The sequence below is a fragment of the Callionymus lyra genome, chromosome 18 (genome assembly GCF_982586985.1).
Source record: "Callionymus lyra chromosome 18, fCalLyr1.hap1.1, whole genome shotgun sequence".
In the NCBI taxonomy this organism is placed as follows: Eukaryota; Metazoa; Chordata; class Actinopteri; order Syngnathiformes; family Callionymidae; genus Callionymus; species Callionymus lyra.
In genome coordinates, this window is record NC_141835.1 from 20,570,243 (window position 1) to 20,587,920 (window position 17,678).

Genomic DNA, 17,678 nt, shown 5'->3' on the forward strand with positions numbered 1-17,678 from the left:
GCTCCAATTCCTAAACATGACAAGGGGTTTGAGCTTGTTGCACAGACATTTTACACTTCTCAGGTAATGTTTATGTAATCCAATATATCTCCGCGCTGCTACATCAGACACAGTGGGAGATAGACATAATGTTGTTAAGCCGAACTATGAATACAATTATGTTGGTGTGTGTACTGGTGATCCCTGTGCACAGAGTCACTTTACATATTTAAAGTGCAGGAATTACTTCTGGGAATTATGAAAATGGAGTGATGCTCCTCGCCTCCGTGTTCGGATTCGTCTTCCCGCAGGTTCAAGTGTGTAACTATTCTCCTGCTCCCTGTGTGTCTCTCCTGCAGCGATGGAAGGTGACGGGGAGGTGATCATTAGTCCGGTGGAGAACTGCAGTCACTGCGAGAGCGGCGAGTGTCACGAGGTCAAGGGCAGCGTCCTCTGCTACTGCGACTACGATCTGGTCCTGGCGCCGGACGCCGTGTCCTGCATCAACTCCTCAGGTCAGACATAAAATTGACATCCCGTGGACGAGTCCCGTCGCTCTTTCCGGAGAGTCTGAAACAAATCCAAATGCGAGCGAAGAGTCAGCAGAATGTGATGATAATAGACAGTGACTGACTAACGTTATGAATTAATCTACTAAGTTTAATTAACCCCGCGAGGCTCCGTGCTTTATTGGATCTTTAAAAGAGGTAATGTTATATAATAGAATCTTAATCATTCATAATAATTGCTGATCCATAGAATTAACTACATTTAATACACTCTCCTGTCAGATGAGGAGTTGGAGGAGAGCTTGTGAATTGTCATTAAGAGAAGTGCTGGACGTTTGGAATAGAGTTAATTTAAGCTGTGTCGCGTAAAAGTATAAATGAGAAAAGATAATGCCTTCATATGCAGTATGCATGGGAATGGTATTGATTTAACTAAAATGAAGAAGCACTTCTCATTTTTTTTATGGCTAAATTCTGGTACAAATGCTTATAATAAGTCAACGTATTACCAACTTTATTAATGGACCTTTTTAAATAAATGAAACCTCCATCCATCCATTGGACTGCAGTAGCAAAGAGGTACAGACTTCCATCCCTCCTGAAACCACGTAGAGCTATTTTGGAAGAACTCAGAGGTGCCGTGTCAGGCAGGACATATAGGCTCTCTAACATGTCCCGGGTCCGACCCAATGTCTCCTCCCTATTTGATATGCTTGGAACACCTTAGTCTAAGTCGCATCTAGTAGACGCTGCAATTCAATGTCATCATAACAACAATGGCGCCAGAAATCATTAGCTTGAAACCCCACAAAGTTTGTTTTGATTCTCAATCATGCTTAAGAAGAGTTGAAGCGACTATGTTTAATTGAAACAACGGTACATGAACAAGACAAAAACCAAGGGAAGCTTAGGTTGGGACAAATTAATGTATGGATAGAAGTTGGTTACAAACATTTAAGAGCAACTAACCCGAGCTGTATTTTACTCATCAGTATTGTGCAAAAATATTTTTTAATTTAAATATTTAGATTAGAAAATATGCTAAAGCCCCGCCCACTGAAAACACTAAAAATCTTGTTTACTATAACTCACCCACTCTGCTGTAATTGGTCAAGCATTCAGGTTTGTCTAATCAATCCCGATAGTCTCAACCTCCAAGGGACTCGTTGTATAAACAAAGCGGGGTGTGATCTGACAGCTAGATGGAGGAGTGAACCCATTATTGCATCATAGTGGACTTCACTCTCGAAACCTCTTGTTTGCCGAGATTTTAGATTGGGGGAGGACTTTATAAAGTAATAATTTCAAAACATCATCATGATGAGAGACTTACTGCATCTTGGAGAGGAAGAAATTAACATCTGAAAAAGAATAAGCAATTTTTTTTTCATTAGTTCCCCTTTAATATAAAACCTTTATGATGATATTGCTTGCTGCATTCATATTCAGTCGAAGGACACCTGGCGCAAGTAAAATGAGACTAAACTTTCCTTATTTCATAAATGTTTACTCAACATTTTTGTTTGGTGGTGGTCCTAATGGTTTTTACATAAAAAAAGATGTGCCCTAGCTCAAAGAACACTTCTCTAAGCCACCCTTAATCTACATAACTACTACTTAATGCATGTTCTGTTGTTAATATGATCATATTTCTGTAGCTATTTTTGGTCGAAACTCTCCAGATATTTGATATGTTTTGAAATCGGGTCTTTCCCTGTTGAACAGCAACAAAAGGCTGTAGATTGTCTCTTCATATTTGATTTAAAACCCGGGTGAAGAATGAATATATGAATGTGAAATGAATTAACACGGGGATACGTGTCTTTATAATTTGGAGAAATATAAAATGGCTATTAGCATATCAATAATATCTTAATGACCATGTCTCTCCTTGGCCTTTGATTTGCAAATCTTCTTCTCTGGAAGGACAAGCGGCAGATAATTCTACGATGTGGAGTCATAAAGGTCACCATCTCAATATGTTCTGTCGTGCTGCCCAGATTTGTTTCCACACTCAGACAAGTGCAATGAGCCCCCTTGTCAGCGCGAGCAGGAATTGACATGCAGAGTCCGTCACGGCGCCTGAGCTCTCTTGTATCATCGCTTTCACATCATTAATTACGTTGGGATCCTGAGTGGTGATGGGAATCTTAATACTCCTCCAGGGAAGATAACAACTGTTGTCTGGACTTGTCTTGCAGGGGTGCCCACGCTGCCCCCGCAGCCGTCGCTCTCACACTTGGCGCTCGGTCTGTCGGTCGGCACCTCGGCGCTCATCGCCGCTCTGCTGCTGGCCGTGTCTGGAGTCATGATAAGTGAGTATTTGACAACATGTAGAGGAAGAAGTGGAGCACCTCAACTTGAGTCCTCGATCATCATCATCCTCTAGTCAGGCCTTATCGTTGTCTTCCTCATCCTTCCTGGTCCAACTCTGTCTCTCCTTCTCTAGGCATCGTTGCTTCTCCACATGTTCCTCTGATCATTTCTCATCTTTCTGAACCTCCTCAACTCTGACTCTTCAAACTTCCTGAACGACATCTGTTCAGCTTCTCATTTTCTGCTCTCAGACTCACCCTGCATGCACTCTATTCTTCACCTTCATCACTCTGGGTGACACCAAATACCTGAACTGTCTTCTCTCCTTCTACTCCCTCATCTACACTATTTCTATTGACTCCATCTTTAACACTCATTTTCATGTCTTCAGCTTCTTTATCCCATCAAAAGTCCAATGATTGCTAAAGACATAAGGATTTGGAATTCTCAATCCATCCCTTGGTTCAATTTAAAAACCATTACATCAAATGAGGAAAGGGAATAACAATACGTTAAAGACCATTGTCGTTGCATAAGATGGCTACTAGCAGAGGTGTGTATCCAATACATATAAAGATACACGGGCAACGATAAAATATATTGCGACAGATTGGTAAAACTGCAGGAACAATAATATATTTGTTGTATATACAAGAACTTCTGGCATTGCAGAATTTACAGATCTCATGACTCTTGACGAAGTAGTAACTGCTTGCATTTGTTTTGAAACCAAAATATGCCCAAACATCAGCTTTAAAAGCTGCTGGAGTCGACTGTATCCTCTCATCCTCAGTCTCACTGACGTCATTGTTGACGTTGTTGTTTAGGTATTTACATTTAAATTGTCAAATAAATCATTTTATTAAACTTTTTATTTATATTTAAAACATTAAAATAAATATTGATAAATTATCTTTATTATTTTCAAACTCCCAGCTACTACTGTATATGAAGGGAGGAAAATATCAGAGTTTTTTTTTTTCGTCCATTTGAAAATAAAAGCTAAAATTTGTCCAAAACCATTACTTTCATCTTTGAATTTTGGCCATCTAGTGTATAAAGCCTTCCTCCATTTATAGTTAATGAAGAAATGCTACAAGAGCAAGCGTTTTAAATTGAGAAAAAAAGATGTTCAGGTCGTCAATATTTAACACTATTCCCGGCTGTTATTACTGGTGATTTCCTCGATGAAAGTGGGCTTGAACTGGAACGCTGACCTCTAGGCTGCTTTCATGATTAATTGCTGTACATATCTTGAATGAGATGAGTTTACTCAGTCGGCGCACACTGCCGAGTCTCTCTAGCTTTTCATGTGGAATCATCCTCAAGTTAATAACATGATTGCAGATGCGGGAAAAGTCTCCTTGTCGGCAGCTCAATTATTGTAATCTCTGCTGCAGCTGCATTTAATTTGGACAAAAGAGTCTAAAAAGTTTTAATTAGGGAGGATGAGACACAATTTATTAGCCAGACTAATGAGATGAGTGTTTGAAAACAGCTTGAGTCACCGCTGTGATTAAAGAAGGCGTTCCCATCCATACTGAGTGACAGTTGCAGGGAGAGTTCCGCAGCAGCGACGTGTCCTGATTTAGCAGAAAGTTGCCGCAGCCAGATTACATTAGAGAGGCTCTCATTAGAGCGAACCCGGCCACGTAAACACAACGGCGTCTGGCAGAGGCGGAGCCCATGTCCGGGCAGGATTGCTGCAGCTCCCTTACATGCACACCTACAACCACCCAGACTCGTACTCACACCGGCAGACGAGGCCGTAGGTGAAGGGGTGTGAGGGTTTACCCCAGCGATGACTGAATGTCTCCAGTGATGGATGGCCACTTAGCTGGCATTTGAAGGGCCTCGTACATTAGACAGCACTTAGTAAATAAAAAACCCTCTGTGCCGCATGTGAGAGCGACGGATGCATCTGCTCCTCAAGTCTCCACTCGGGGCACTTAAACTCCCACCAACATATTCTTGGTACGATTTTAGACTGTAGCCTATAAATCATAAGTCATAAATGAAAAGATATGTCACACTCCAAAATTGTTTGAGCTCATTACGTCTTTGAAAAACGCAACACTAGCACAGATGTACTGTCGGAGGACATGAGGAGGACACACAAGATCAGTAAAGGTGCGACAAGGTATTCAATCTCAACTCGTTGAGGTGGCTCCCAGAAGTAAGTTCTTGGTCGAGACTGGGCCACAGCAAATTTAAATGTACATTTAGCTGTTTTTTTCTTCTTCTTTGATCTAACTTTTACAAAAACAATTTTACCCTCAGGGAAAGAGCATTGATGGGCAATCACATTTTCTCAGGGGCCACATCGTATAAACTGACCGTCGTGAGGGGCCATCTAGCAACAAATCAAGGAGCAGAAGCTTGAATCAAATTTCAAAAATGTAATCAAATTAAATAATAATAATAATTAATTAATATGTGAAAATAATATTTTTTATAATCGCTTAAATCTTTTTGATTGGAAATAAATAATTCAACTGAGGACCAACGTCCTTAAACAAAAAACCTTCAGTCATATTTAAGCTGACTTGCTTAGAATGCTAAAAAAAAAAAAACAGGAGTGTTGTGAGAATCATCTATTAAAACTATTTCATGAATGAGTAAAAAGTATTTTCATGAGTTTTGTTTTAGTCATTTTAAGATGTCAAAGCATAATAGTTTCATGATTTGAAGTTTATTAAACAGGTCCCAGCTAATCAGCTTTGGCGACTATTTAACAGGCAGAAACCTCAAGCAGAACCAGAATCAGTGTGACCTGTGTTTTTAACTTTCTAAAAACCTAGAGAGGCTTTAAAGAATATCTATTATCCCAACAAGAAATATACCAGCATGTTCAAGAAGTCTCTTATTTACCTTCAGTCAGGCACAATAAAGTTAAATAAACACTAAGTATTTGTTGCACACAATGCAACCAAATGCAGCATATGAGTCAGTAGTATTTTATAACATGGATAAATCACTGTATAATGCAGATCTTCACTTTACACAATAATCTTTCATGCGTGCATGAGTTGGTGTAGGACTCGTTAATGTTGGTTAAAATGGTTAACATGGTTTTTGAAGGAGTGGAGGCAGCAGAACATGACTGCGCCTCCATTTCTTTCTTGCACTGGAAAAGCACAAGCGTTAATTCATTTCCCTCCTCTTTCTTCCCACAAGTGTACCGACGTAAACACACGGAGCTGCAGTCCATTCAGCTGGAGTTGCAGAGTCCAGACTGCAAGCTCAGCAAGCTGCGGGCCTCCACCATCATGACCGACTACAATCCCAATTACTGCTTCGCCGGCAAGACCGCCTCGGTCAACGATCTGAAGGAAGTGCCGAGACGCAACATCTCCCTCACCAGGTCAGAAAGAAATGATCTCCTGTTGATCACTGGGCTGTACTTCCTGTTGGTGTTTCACGTAATTCTGTCACAAGTGAAGAGATCAGTGTTCAGCAGATGTTTTGTTTTTTTGTTTTTTTAACGACTGACCTCGCACTGCTGTGTCTTTAGGGGTCTGGGTCATGGTGCTTTTGGGGAAGTCTATGAAGGAGTAGCAGTGGGGATTCCAGGTGAACCCAGTCCACTGCAAGTGGCAGTAAAGGTGAGTGAATATTGAAAGACTTTTTGTTTTTTTATCGGCCACTTTACAGCAAGTAGGTTGCTGCTTCACTCTTAGCTTGCGGTCTTTCTGTGCTTTGCTTGGGTTTACCCCAGGTACTCTATTGTCCTCCCAAAGTCCCAGAATATACACAGGTTAATTAAATCCAAATGTGTATACGAGTACATGTGTGTATGGTTACTTGCTGTGATAGGCAACAGTGACCCCAATAAAGGAATCAGTTATAGATAGCTTTTCATTTGTTTTGTAGCTAAAATAAGGGTTAAATTAAGCAGGTGAATGATTTTGAGTTGTTTTATAAAGAGACGTGATAATATGATCAGAATCAATCAGAGTCCGGGAAGTAAAGTAGTAAATTGTAAATAACACTATTAATTTAAAAAAAAATGAAAATGAAAATGAAAATTAAGACAGCTCTTAAGAGAACTATAGCCAAGTGCTTTGTCCACTAGTTAAAGTTCTGGTTAAAGCTAAAGATTAAAAAAGCTAAAAAGAAAAAAAAAAGTACAATAAATAAGATAAGATATTCTTATTCTTACCACAGGGTAGAACGTTCAATTGTCCAGTAGTAAGTTTATGAAAGATTAAACATATACATTAGATTAAACACACATATAGATGTTTTTTTAGCAAACACAATATAAATTATATGATAATAAACAACAATGAACAGTAGTATAAGTGAAAAACATTTTAGAATGAAATAAGTCCATCTCCTGCTGTTGGTAAATAAATGATTTAAAAATGGTTAAAATAGTTGTTCTACGATTTCTGCACTATGCTATAGGTAGCTAGTCAAGAAGGAAGTCACGTTTTAAGGAATACAAATTGTACTTCCAAGACTTAAAAAGGTTTTTAAAGTACAACTAATTAATTTCTGATATTAAAGTCTGTTAGATGCTGGAGTGCAGAGTTAGAAAATCTAAAAGCCTGCAGTGATATTTTTGAATCTAATATTACAAATTAAGTTAGCCTGAAGCATAATTGTTTGTTGTGCACTTCAAAATATTAGGTTGAGGCTGAGACATGGTGCTGCTTTAATTAAAGGTTACATCATAGGAACATCTGAATAACAGCAACAAGAGAAAAAATGTCACTTTCTCTTCTTTTGTTTTCTCCACTAACAGACTCTTCCGGAGGTTTGTTCCGAGCAAGACGAACTGGATTTCCTCATGGAGGCTCTGATCATCAGGTAACATCACAAACGATTAGCTCACAGGGTTCCGGCCTCGCTCACCACTGCCGTGTTGTCCTCGCCGCAGCAAGTTCAGCCACCAGAACATTGTCCGCTGCATAGGAGTGAGCCTGCACGCCATGCCCCGCTTCATCCTCCTGGAGCTGATGACGGGCGGAGACCTGAAGAGTTTCCTCAGAGAGATGAGACCACGGCTGGTGAGCTTCATTGTTCAGATGCTGTTGGATAAATAGGGGTCACTCGGCTGGTATTTCAGAGCAAATCCATATGTATGAGGTCAGAAATTACTCTGAAACTGAAGGTGGGTGGATTTAATCCCAGAGGAGGTCTTCACCCACGAAAGTATTATCTACTGTCGAGGTCATTGAAGCTGATGGTACGTGAGGGTCGGGACTATACTATTGTTAAAAACAGAGAATATGAGGCTAATATATGGATAACTTTAACATAAAGTGGAAAAGGTCAGGTTTTCTCTGTGGTGCTGCTGTGATCATGAACTAGCCATGAAGCCTGACTGCTAAAAACTTCCCGTGACTACATTTCACTTGTCAGAAATGTCAGATCTTCTCGGGTAATTTGCATCTCCTTCAGAACCGATAGGTGATGATGCAACGCCTTCACATGCTGATGTCATAGTTAGACGGTTCATTACTGTCTCCTCTGCCTCGCGTGGCAGGAAAACTAAACACCTGTGAGTGGACAGAAGGAAGTAATGAAGGGAAATGAGATCAATTCTTTGAGTGACCGGATTGAATACATAAGTGTGACCCAATATAAGGAAAAGAGGATCAGGAATTAATTGTAAATCGCCCTTTGGGTTTGCAGATCAAATATATTGATGTTTAAAGGGAAGCTAATGTGAAAACCAAACTCTCCTGACTCACTCACATGTTTCAAATGTTGAAGTCTTCCTCTCCAACATGCAGTAAGTAGTGACGTGCTCATGAAGCTTCATGAAACAGTGTCATGTTGTGTAGAGGTCAGTAGGTGGCGCCATCAGTTAAAAATGATGTAATGTTTCATTATAACAGTTGTTTAAAACAAAGGAAAGCATTGCAGACACCGCCATCTAGTGGACTCTGAAAATAATGACACTGCTTCATGAAGCTTCATCGGACCATTACTAGCAGTAAGTCCCTTATCATTACCATGTTTTGAAGTTATTACTCAAATCTATCCTTAATCACAGCAGAGTGGGCGTAGTTATGGTAAACAAGATTGAATTTCCAGAAAAACAAAGGCTTTTCAGTGGGCGGGGCTTACGCATATGTCAGGGTATTTTCATTAAAAGAGAGTTTGGTACATATAATCTTACAAAATGTGTGAAAACCGACTGCATAGTATTCTTCGAAGCCCTGGATAAAAATACTTCAAATTCATTAATTTTATCACTTACAATGAATCTATTTTATCACTAATTTAGATAGCTGAATAGGCAGGTCAAACCAATTTATATCTCAAATATATGGGTACAATCCCTGCCCTTTTTTTTTTACAAAGTCAATCCATCTATCCGTCTATCCTTTTAGTATTTCATGACCACAATTTGGTCAATTGGTTGGCTTACATATCCACCACAAACCAGTGAACAGCAATGAGAAGAAAAGAACAAGGAAACTCAACTGTTTGCCTTTGGCTTAATTGGTCAATGAGCAACTCCTAAGCCGCTTAAATGTCCTCCCCCTGTTCTTCATAGCGCTTTCTTAAGAAATAGGAGGTTTTTTTTAGGTATCACATAGAATTGAAATGTATACATGTTTGTCTCTTCTAGACTAAAATGTGTGTTAAGTTGTAAACAAACGTTTGTCTGACCCCCTGCTGTGTTTCATCAGGAGCATCCGTCCAGCCTCACCATGGTGGACCTTCTGAACGTGGCCAGAGATATCGCCAAGGGCTGCCAGTATCTTGAGGAGAACCAGTTCATACACAGGTACGTCCTCTTTGTATTCCCAGACTCAGCAGAGCTGTTTGGGATTCATTGTGTTTGCTGCTACACTGCTGCTATCTGAGCAGATCAGACTGCACGGGAATGGGAAAATAAACAACACGCGTTCGCAGCATGAATGCAAATGTAGGAAAACATAAGCCCGGATCCTACTGAGAGTTAGAAGAGAAGTGCATTTGCACCAGCCAACATATGGACTCTGCATGCTTTTTAACTTGGCCGCAGAGCCGACCAGATGCTACAGCCGTGCAGGTGGGAGGACTCAAGGAGACCTAGATTTAATCAAGTCTTCATTTTGAATCCCTCGGCGGGTGATCTTTGGCGCGCACGCCCGACAACAACCACATCACGACAGTTAAATGCAACTTTCCCCTTCACGTCTGGCTCCGGCCAATGACAGACGAGGCTTAACAACCCCACTTGGCCCAGCATGGCTCGGTAAAGCCTCATCAATCCGACTAACGGGCGACTCTCCTCCGGTGGCTCGTGATCTTTTCTCTCTGGCCCCCATTACCGCCTCAGAACTTGTATTAAAATTCCCCCGAACGTCGTCCTTGAGGCTAATTTCATATTTTATGAAGGTGTATTTTCCTGAGGTTCAACCGAAGGGAAGGTGAATGAGGTCGAGAATCTCAAAATGTGTTTTTATGTGAGTGAGAAAATGGACCTGCACATTTTTATTTAATAAAAGGATCAACACGAATCATCTTATATAGTAAACACTGATATATTAAGTCAAGTGAATCCACGTTGACCTTTGACACCAAGTATTATAGAATCAAAGTTATATATACTGTAACTATATAAAGATATATAGGATGTAAAACACAACCTTCCGAAAGTGGAGACCAGAGACTCACACACAAACTTCAACCATTTTCACGTTGTTTTTTCTCAGACGTTTAAACCCCAAAGTCTTTATCTAAATGTCATTTTCTTGCTTATTTTAATATATTTACATTTAGATGAGCAGTAAATGTATTGTTGATGTGTTTGACCTTTTATGTTTAGCATCTCTTATCCATTCATTTAGTTTGTTATTTGCATTTTTTTTTCTTCACGTTCAATTTGATTTGTTATTACACATGAATAAATAACTATATGAATGGTTTTAGAAGACCATTAAAACGTGTTTGATGGCAAGAAATGTCAATTTCAAGTTAAGTTGTTTGGTTAACCAGGAGGAAGTTGCTTAAAAGAGAGTGTTAGTGAGAAGATAAAATACGATTCATGAAGCTTCATCAAACCATCTCTACTTGTAACTATCGACTGTGCATTTGTGACACACATTAGAAAAAGTTGTCTTGTTGTTCTGGTGCACTAAGTGCTGCGGCAGCCGACAAGAGTCGATGTGCACTCCGTCCGTCCCCAGACGGGGCTGGAAGCTCCCAGAGTTTTCTGCCGCATTCCTAGACCCGACCAGAACAAACATGTGCATCGTTTTATCTCCGATCACGAGGAACCTGATCTCCAGCTTGTGACACGACAATCACATTAACAGATCCCAGTGCCACCGCGAGTCCCCGAGAGCAACTGAGGACAAAGACTGGATTTACTGCTGATTTTGTTTCGTGATGAATTATTCAAACGTGAGGATCCAGGCACTTCTGAACTCCTCTGGAACCATGATACGGGCCAGTCGTCGCTCATTTTGAATCAGCATGAACGAACGCTCTCACCCTCATTGTGTCGCCTCACATCCCAGCGTACACACAGTTAGCAAAGACCAACACATAAATATTGTGTCGCTGTCCGTAGGAGTGTGGATCACCACAGAGTCACGCTTACGTTCTCATGTTGCTGTGTCGCATGTTAGACACGTGTGTAATGGTTATTACTGGTCATGTTCGGAGCCACTTGAGTGGAGTCCCCAGGGCTTACCAAGAAGACCTCTTAACTCATATGTTGAATCAATCGATCTCAGCAATGAACCCCTAGTGGCTCCTGATGCAGCCTTAAAACAGAAGGTTGTGGGTTTCAAACCAGTTTAGAGGCAAAGTATGACATTTTGTCTTAAGCTTAACATCTTTAAACACCTTGATTGTTACAAAACTCTATATTTTGGTCTCTTGTAGGAGCTAATGTTGTGTAAAAACATTGTTCAAAAACTTTATGCTGAAAAAGTTTGAACGATATGTTAGCAATAGCGCTGTGTGATCAGGAACATCCCGAACTTAAGACTTGCGACAGGGTTCCCTCGGATTGTTTAAAAGTCTTACAAAGCATTGAATTCATGAATTAAAAATGTGGCCTAAAATTGTCCTTTAAAAAAAATCAAGTCCTGAAAATGTGAAAATGTGATAGGGGAGATGTTATTTTATGTATAAAACTTTAATTAATAAGAATTAGCTGTCCAACCCACATTTTTTTCATGGCTAAAAGTGGAACCAGGCATAGTGTGCAGGAAAATGCTAAAAGAAAACAGCATAATATGAGTCAAGAAAACTTTCAGAGGACTTTTTGGTTTTATTTTAACTAAGCATTTGGGGTACAATTGTCCCTAAACATATGTAGTCAATCCAGTGTTTTTTTAAAATTATTATTATATTGTTTGATTTTTCAAATGGTATTTAAAAACTATTTAAAAGATTGGCAAGTAAATTAAACTGTAGGGACCCTGTTTTAATTCATCATGCAGCTTCCTTACAACATTTTGATAACATCTACTCTACTTTAAGAGTTTTTCTGAATAATTTCCGAGTCTACAAGATGGCGCTAAAATCTGGATTAAACCTAATGTAACTCTTCAGCTAAAGGTACCACACTTACCGAGCTCTGAACACGAGGCTTCATGAAGCTTCTTCAGCAGGGTTTCTGCTTTGACCTGTCAACCCCCGTCTGTCTTTCATCCGTCGGCCGTGGTGACGCGTCTGCAGGTGAAGTTCTGCGACAAACACATCGGCAGCCTTATTTCCCAGCACGACGATGACAGCGAAACTGATGGCTCTCCTGCGGAGTAAACAGTTCGGGTCTCATTTGCCGCTCCAGTTTGAGAACACAGTAATGTTTCAGCTGGAACTGAGCAAATATGAATTTTATGCTTCTCTGTCTGCATACACTGCAGAACATTCAATCTTTCTCGTGGCACCGAGTGGGCAGAGTCATAAAATCACTATAGAAAATGAAACAGTTTGCCAGAGAGCCCGAGGCCCGTGACGATCCAGCTGGGGAGAGTCTGTAGGTGTTTCCTGGGTTTCTTATTGATGTGAGGGGAAACTTTGAGAGCCAAACTTGAGTGTTGAGAAAGTTCCAGCGAGTGTCTGGGTGAGCAAGCGGGCATCACTGATCCACTGAAGTAACCCGTGTGCGTCTGCGTGTCTCATTTTTCAGAGACATCGCGGCTCGGAACTGCCTGCTGACCTGCAAAGGACCGGGACGCGTGGCCAAGATCGGAGATTTCGGGATGGCTCGGGACATTTACAGGTACTGTCATAGATCAGCGAGCCAGACAGCAGGCTGGGTTCAGAGCAGGACGGAAGTCAAACTTTGGATTTAGCATTACTTCGATAAAAGAAGCTGCTGGTTTGTCTTTGTACAATTTCTTTGCTTTTTCATTTTTCTCTTTGCTGCTCACGTCGTTAAAACCTTTTTTTTTGTTTCAGTACTTTTGTTTCTTAATATATATTTATGTTTTTTCATTCAACCACACAATGTCTTCTTAGTTCATTCAACTAGTTTTATAATATATAATATAACCTTTATAACTATTTTACTATTTTACTGTTTTACTATTTTTCTTATGACCTTTCTATAGTTTTTTTTTAGCTATTCAAGTCAAGACCTTTCTTTTTTTCTTATTAAACTTTTTGACACCATGCAGTCTTATTAAGAATTTCCCATCAACATTTTTTCTTTAAAGGTTATCTTATTTATACCTTGTCATATTATTAATATTATTCCATTCACATGCTTTGTAAATCTTTTTCTCTTTAAAGGTTATCTTTTTGATGACATTTCTTTTTTTTTAAACTTCTTTTTTTTAGATAATTCTCATATTTCTTGTGATTTTTTTCTTTTCCAAAACTTTTTTTCTGTACTTTTTAACAACAATGTAAGTAAGTAAGTAAGTAAGTAATATTTATTTATATAGCGCTTTTCGAGACCAGGGTCACAAAGCGCTTAAACAATCAAAACAATACTCAAAAAAGTACATACTTTAAAGATCAAGATAATACTGAGAACAACACAGGAGTTCGAGAAATTCAAGGAAAAGCCTGAACAAATAGAAACGTCTTAAGATGTTTCTTAAAGGAGTCAGTAGACTCCATCATGCGCAAAGAGAGAGGAAGATCGTTCCAAAGCTTAGGAGCAACAGCCTGAAAAGATTTCTCTCCTCTGGTCCTGAGCCGTGTGTGTGGAACCATCAGTAGATTCTGACCTCAGAGCCCGAGCTGAGGTGTAAGGCTGTATATGTATGTATTTGTATGTATTTGTGATTCCATCAATCAACAAATTATTATTAGCACGTGTGTAAAGTATTAAGAAACTCTGGTTAAATAAAAAAAATAAAGAGTTAAAGGATAAGTGGTTGACTGGAGGCCTTTCCAGGGTGTCCCCTGCCTCTGCCAGTAGCAGTTCTGTGGAGCTCGTGAGTCTCTTGCGAGTCTCGCTCTTCAAGTTGCCGCAGAAGTAAAACACACAGACGACTTCCGTCCCTGTCGGCTTCTCTCTGACAGAACAACAGCTGCCGTCCGTGTGGGATTTGTGGCATTAAAATGCATTTGTTTAGTGTTCTTAACTACTGGAGTACATACCATGCATAATGTATCCTCCTCCTCCGAGCGAACTCCCACGTGGTCGCGAATGTTTGAAAGTTGCATGAGGACCAAGCTCAGCTGTTTTCATCCTCCTTTAATCTACATCAGCTCATCTGCAGCCCCTGAAGGCGCCCCATTATCCCTGCGTCGAGTCCTCCTCACGTGATGTCCACAGAGAGCCACTAGGGACACATTAGAAACTAGAGCGAGTCGGTCGTCATGGCGGCAGCACTTTAGGGTTGGATTCATTGACCTTCAATGTCATGTGACCAGGTGTCAAAGGGTCATCTTTCGGTCGGTGGTTAAACCGTCAGGATCTTTTTCATGCTGTCACTTTACTGAAGTTTATTTATGTTCTGAGAAAAGCCGACGCACTGGTGAACTCATCTCAAAGTGAACAACTACTGAGAGCGCCCTCTAGTGGCCAGAATGATGGCACTACATCAAACAGAATTAAACAGCTGAATCTGTATCATGAAGCCCCATCAACCCATCACTATAAACAACTATTATTAACAGTGAATTCATCATGAACGTCCTGAGAAGTTTTATTGAAACTATATGTTCACCTCAGTTAACCTGACGTGTCGTCATGACAACAGCGAGAATGTCTGTCAGTCAGGGCCACTTTCTACTATTAGCTGAAGGTCCAAGATATTGTCTTGTCTGGCAGGTTTCTGAGTCAATAATCTTCCTAAAAGTTTGACTCTGTTGACTCGGTCGACGAAATCACACAGATATGATCACATGATGACACTTTCCCTCCAGCCAGACTCCATTTCTTCGTCTAGGATGTTTTCACCGACGCTCCTTTTTCAGATTCTGTGTGAAAATGTCCAACACACAACATTAGAGATATAGTAGATAAGAACTGACCACAGATCGCAGACCATGATTGGACCAGAGCTGGTACCAACATGTTACTAATGACGGCGACAAAGTCAACAAATTGTGTGTAAAGTATAACTACGAGAGAGAGAGATACAAAAGATACTTTAGCAGCAACAAGTAAACAAACTTGTTGGCCATGTTTACATCTATGCTGCTGCGAGGATGAATGAGAAGGAAGTCGTGTCAGTTATAAGTAGATGATTCTGAACCAAATATCAATGAATTATGTCGCAAATTTAGTAAATGAAATGTAAACACAACTACAATTTAGCAACGTAGTTCAACACTGGCATGTATGGACAACAAAAGATGATGCAGTTTTTAACCACATACTTTAACGTGACTTTCTAATGCATTTCTATATTAAAATAATTTACAACATATTTGAAATGTGTATGGAGTTAAATGCTTTTAGTTGTTGAACACAAATACACTGTTTGTGGTTTATATGTACATTGATATGGCTTATATCTATAAACCACGTGCATAGTGGCTACACTCTCTGGAGCACTTTATTGATCATCTTATTATTCATAAGGTTCTTATAATAATAGTAATTATTTTATTTATTAAAAACCATTCAAACCTCCAGTGTCAGAAAAAGCTTTAAATTTAAAAAATAAAGTTAAAATAAAAAATAGCACAATATGATACATTCATTGAGTTGATAAAGTAACATATTAGAGTAATCCACAGTAGAATGGTTAAAAGACAGTGAATCACATTGTTGAGTTAAGAATTAAAAGACTTCCAATAAAAACACTTTAGAAGAGTGTATTTTTAATCAGGATTTGAAAGAAGGCACAGAGTCAGTCTTATCTTACAGTGCAAAAATCGTAAGTGATCCACATGTCAAAGATGATACTAGTCAGACCAAGGAAATTGGTCTAAAATAGAGAGAAATGAGAGTCTTTGACTAGAAGGTACATTTGTGTGTCATCTGCGTAAGAAATTATAAAAGAGGCACAATGAAGAGTTAAAACCTGTCCAAGAGGAAGCATACGAGTAGAAAATAAAACAGATCTAAATGTGACTCTTACGGTACGTCACAGGAGACACTTGTGGAGATAATTAAAATCACACTTTCCTCATAATCTCTAGCTAAAAAACAAAATCATTAGTGACTTTGAAAAGAGCAGCCCTCATACTTTTAACCAGAGCTGAAATTTAATTTTAATGATCATCATTCTTTCAATCATTTATTGGTGGTTTCATTAAGAAGAGTGACTAGATCTATGTCAAACAATGGTTCAACAATTCTTCAGTAAAACATTCCAACAGACATTGAATTCACTGTTCTTGTTGTGTTCTACCTCTTCAACCTCAATCCAGCAGCTTCATCTTGCTGATTTAAAATATATTCCTCAAACTTAAAAAGTTCCCTCAAACTATATGAAATGCATCTATATTAGATATCAAAGAACAGCGCCACCCTCTGGTCCTAAGGGGAGATTTGTCCTGATAAGGTGACCATATTCAAGATAGAACACTCCTACATCGCAACGTTTTGAGGGTTTTTGGTTGCCTGTTACGGGTGACTAGAGAGGAAGGTCAAGGTCAGCGTGAAGGTCAAGTCCGGTGAACTAAGGAGCGCTAACGTCTGCTGCAGGGCCAGCTACTACAGGAAAGGAGGACGAGCGATGCTGCCGGTCAAGTGGATGCCACCGGAGGCTTTCATGGAGGGAATCTTCACGTCCAAGACAGACACGTGGTGAGCTCTCGTCGAGGACAAACTTCTCCACATGCTCGTCCTCCACTTCCATTCATTTTCCCTCCACTCATCCATCTTTTAGTTCGTTCACGTCTTTCCCATCGTCGTTTGATGCTACAGGTCGTTCGGGGTCCTGCTGTGGGAGATCTTCTCTCTGGGCTACATGCCGTACCCGAGTCGCAGCAACCAGGAGGTGCTGGAGTTCGTGACCAACGGTGGCAGAATGGATCCACCCAAGAACTGTCCAGGACCCGTGTAAGTACTGACCAGGGAAGAGCAGCAGAACAAAGTCTGTCCAGGATGATGTTGTGAGTCCAGAGGGCGTAAAAAAACATCTACACAGCCATGAGGAGGCATGAAAATGTCATCCCTGGAGGTCCAATTAGGTTCCTTCAACACACAAACAAGATCCGCCCTAGGACACGTGAAAGACTTTGACCCAGTGACCCCACATTTTTTTTTGTTTTTTTCCGAGATCCTAACAAAGCTTCTCCTGCAGATACAAGTGGACAACACTAGCTGCTGTTTCACTGTGGTTTGAGTTGGACGTCATCGTGTGTCTCTGCTCCTCCACAGTCCACCAGTGTTGTTTTGTTCATATGTGCGAATCATTAGCTGAACGTGACCCTGGAGGTGAATTTCAATGAGACGTATTACCACTTCTGCACGTCCAGCATCGATTTACCCTTGTTAGCTCTCAGCCCCGAAGCAGCTCACACACACATGCACACACACACACACACATGCTAACA

General features: G+C 40.1%; 1 protein-coding gene across 1 annotated transcript in view; it reads left to right on the forward strand.

The window, feature by feature from the left end:
- alk (ALK receptor tyrosine kinase) overlaps nucleotides 1–17,678 on the forward strand; it is a 380,098-nt gene that overhangs the window by 358,733 nt on the left and 3,687 nt on the right. Inside the window, exons 18-27 of the mRNA XM_087779244.1 lie at nucleotides 339–494; nucleotides 2,690–2,803; nucleotides 5,982–6,168; nucleotides 6,319–6,409; nucleotides 7,555–7,619; nucleotides 7,690–7,819; nucleotides 9,455–9,552; nucleotides 12,898–12,990; nucleotides 16,825–16,926; nucleotides 17,047–17,181. Coding sequence (XP_087635370.1) covers nucleotides 339–494; nucleotides 2,690–2,803; nucleotides 5,982–6,168; nucleotides 6,319–6,409; nucleotides 7,555–7,619; nucleotides 7,690–7,819; nucleotides 9,455–9,552; nucleotides 12,898–12,990; nucleotides 16,825–16,926; nucleotides 17,047–17,181 — 1,171 coding nt within the window. The remainder of the gene's footprint in view (nucleotides 1–338; nucleotides 495–2,689; nucleotides 2,804–5,981; nucleotides 6,169–6,318; nucleotides 6,410–7,554; nucleotides 7,620–7,689; nucleotides 7,820–9,454; nucleotides 9,553–12,897; nucleotides 12,991–16,824; nucleotides 16,927–17,046; nucleotides 17,182–17,678) is intronic.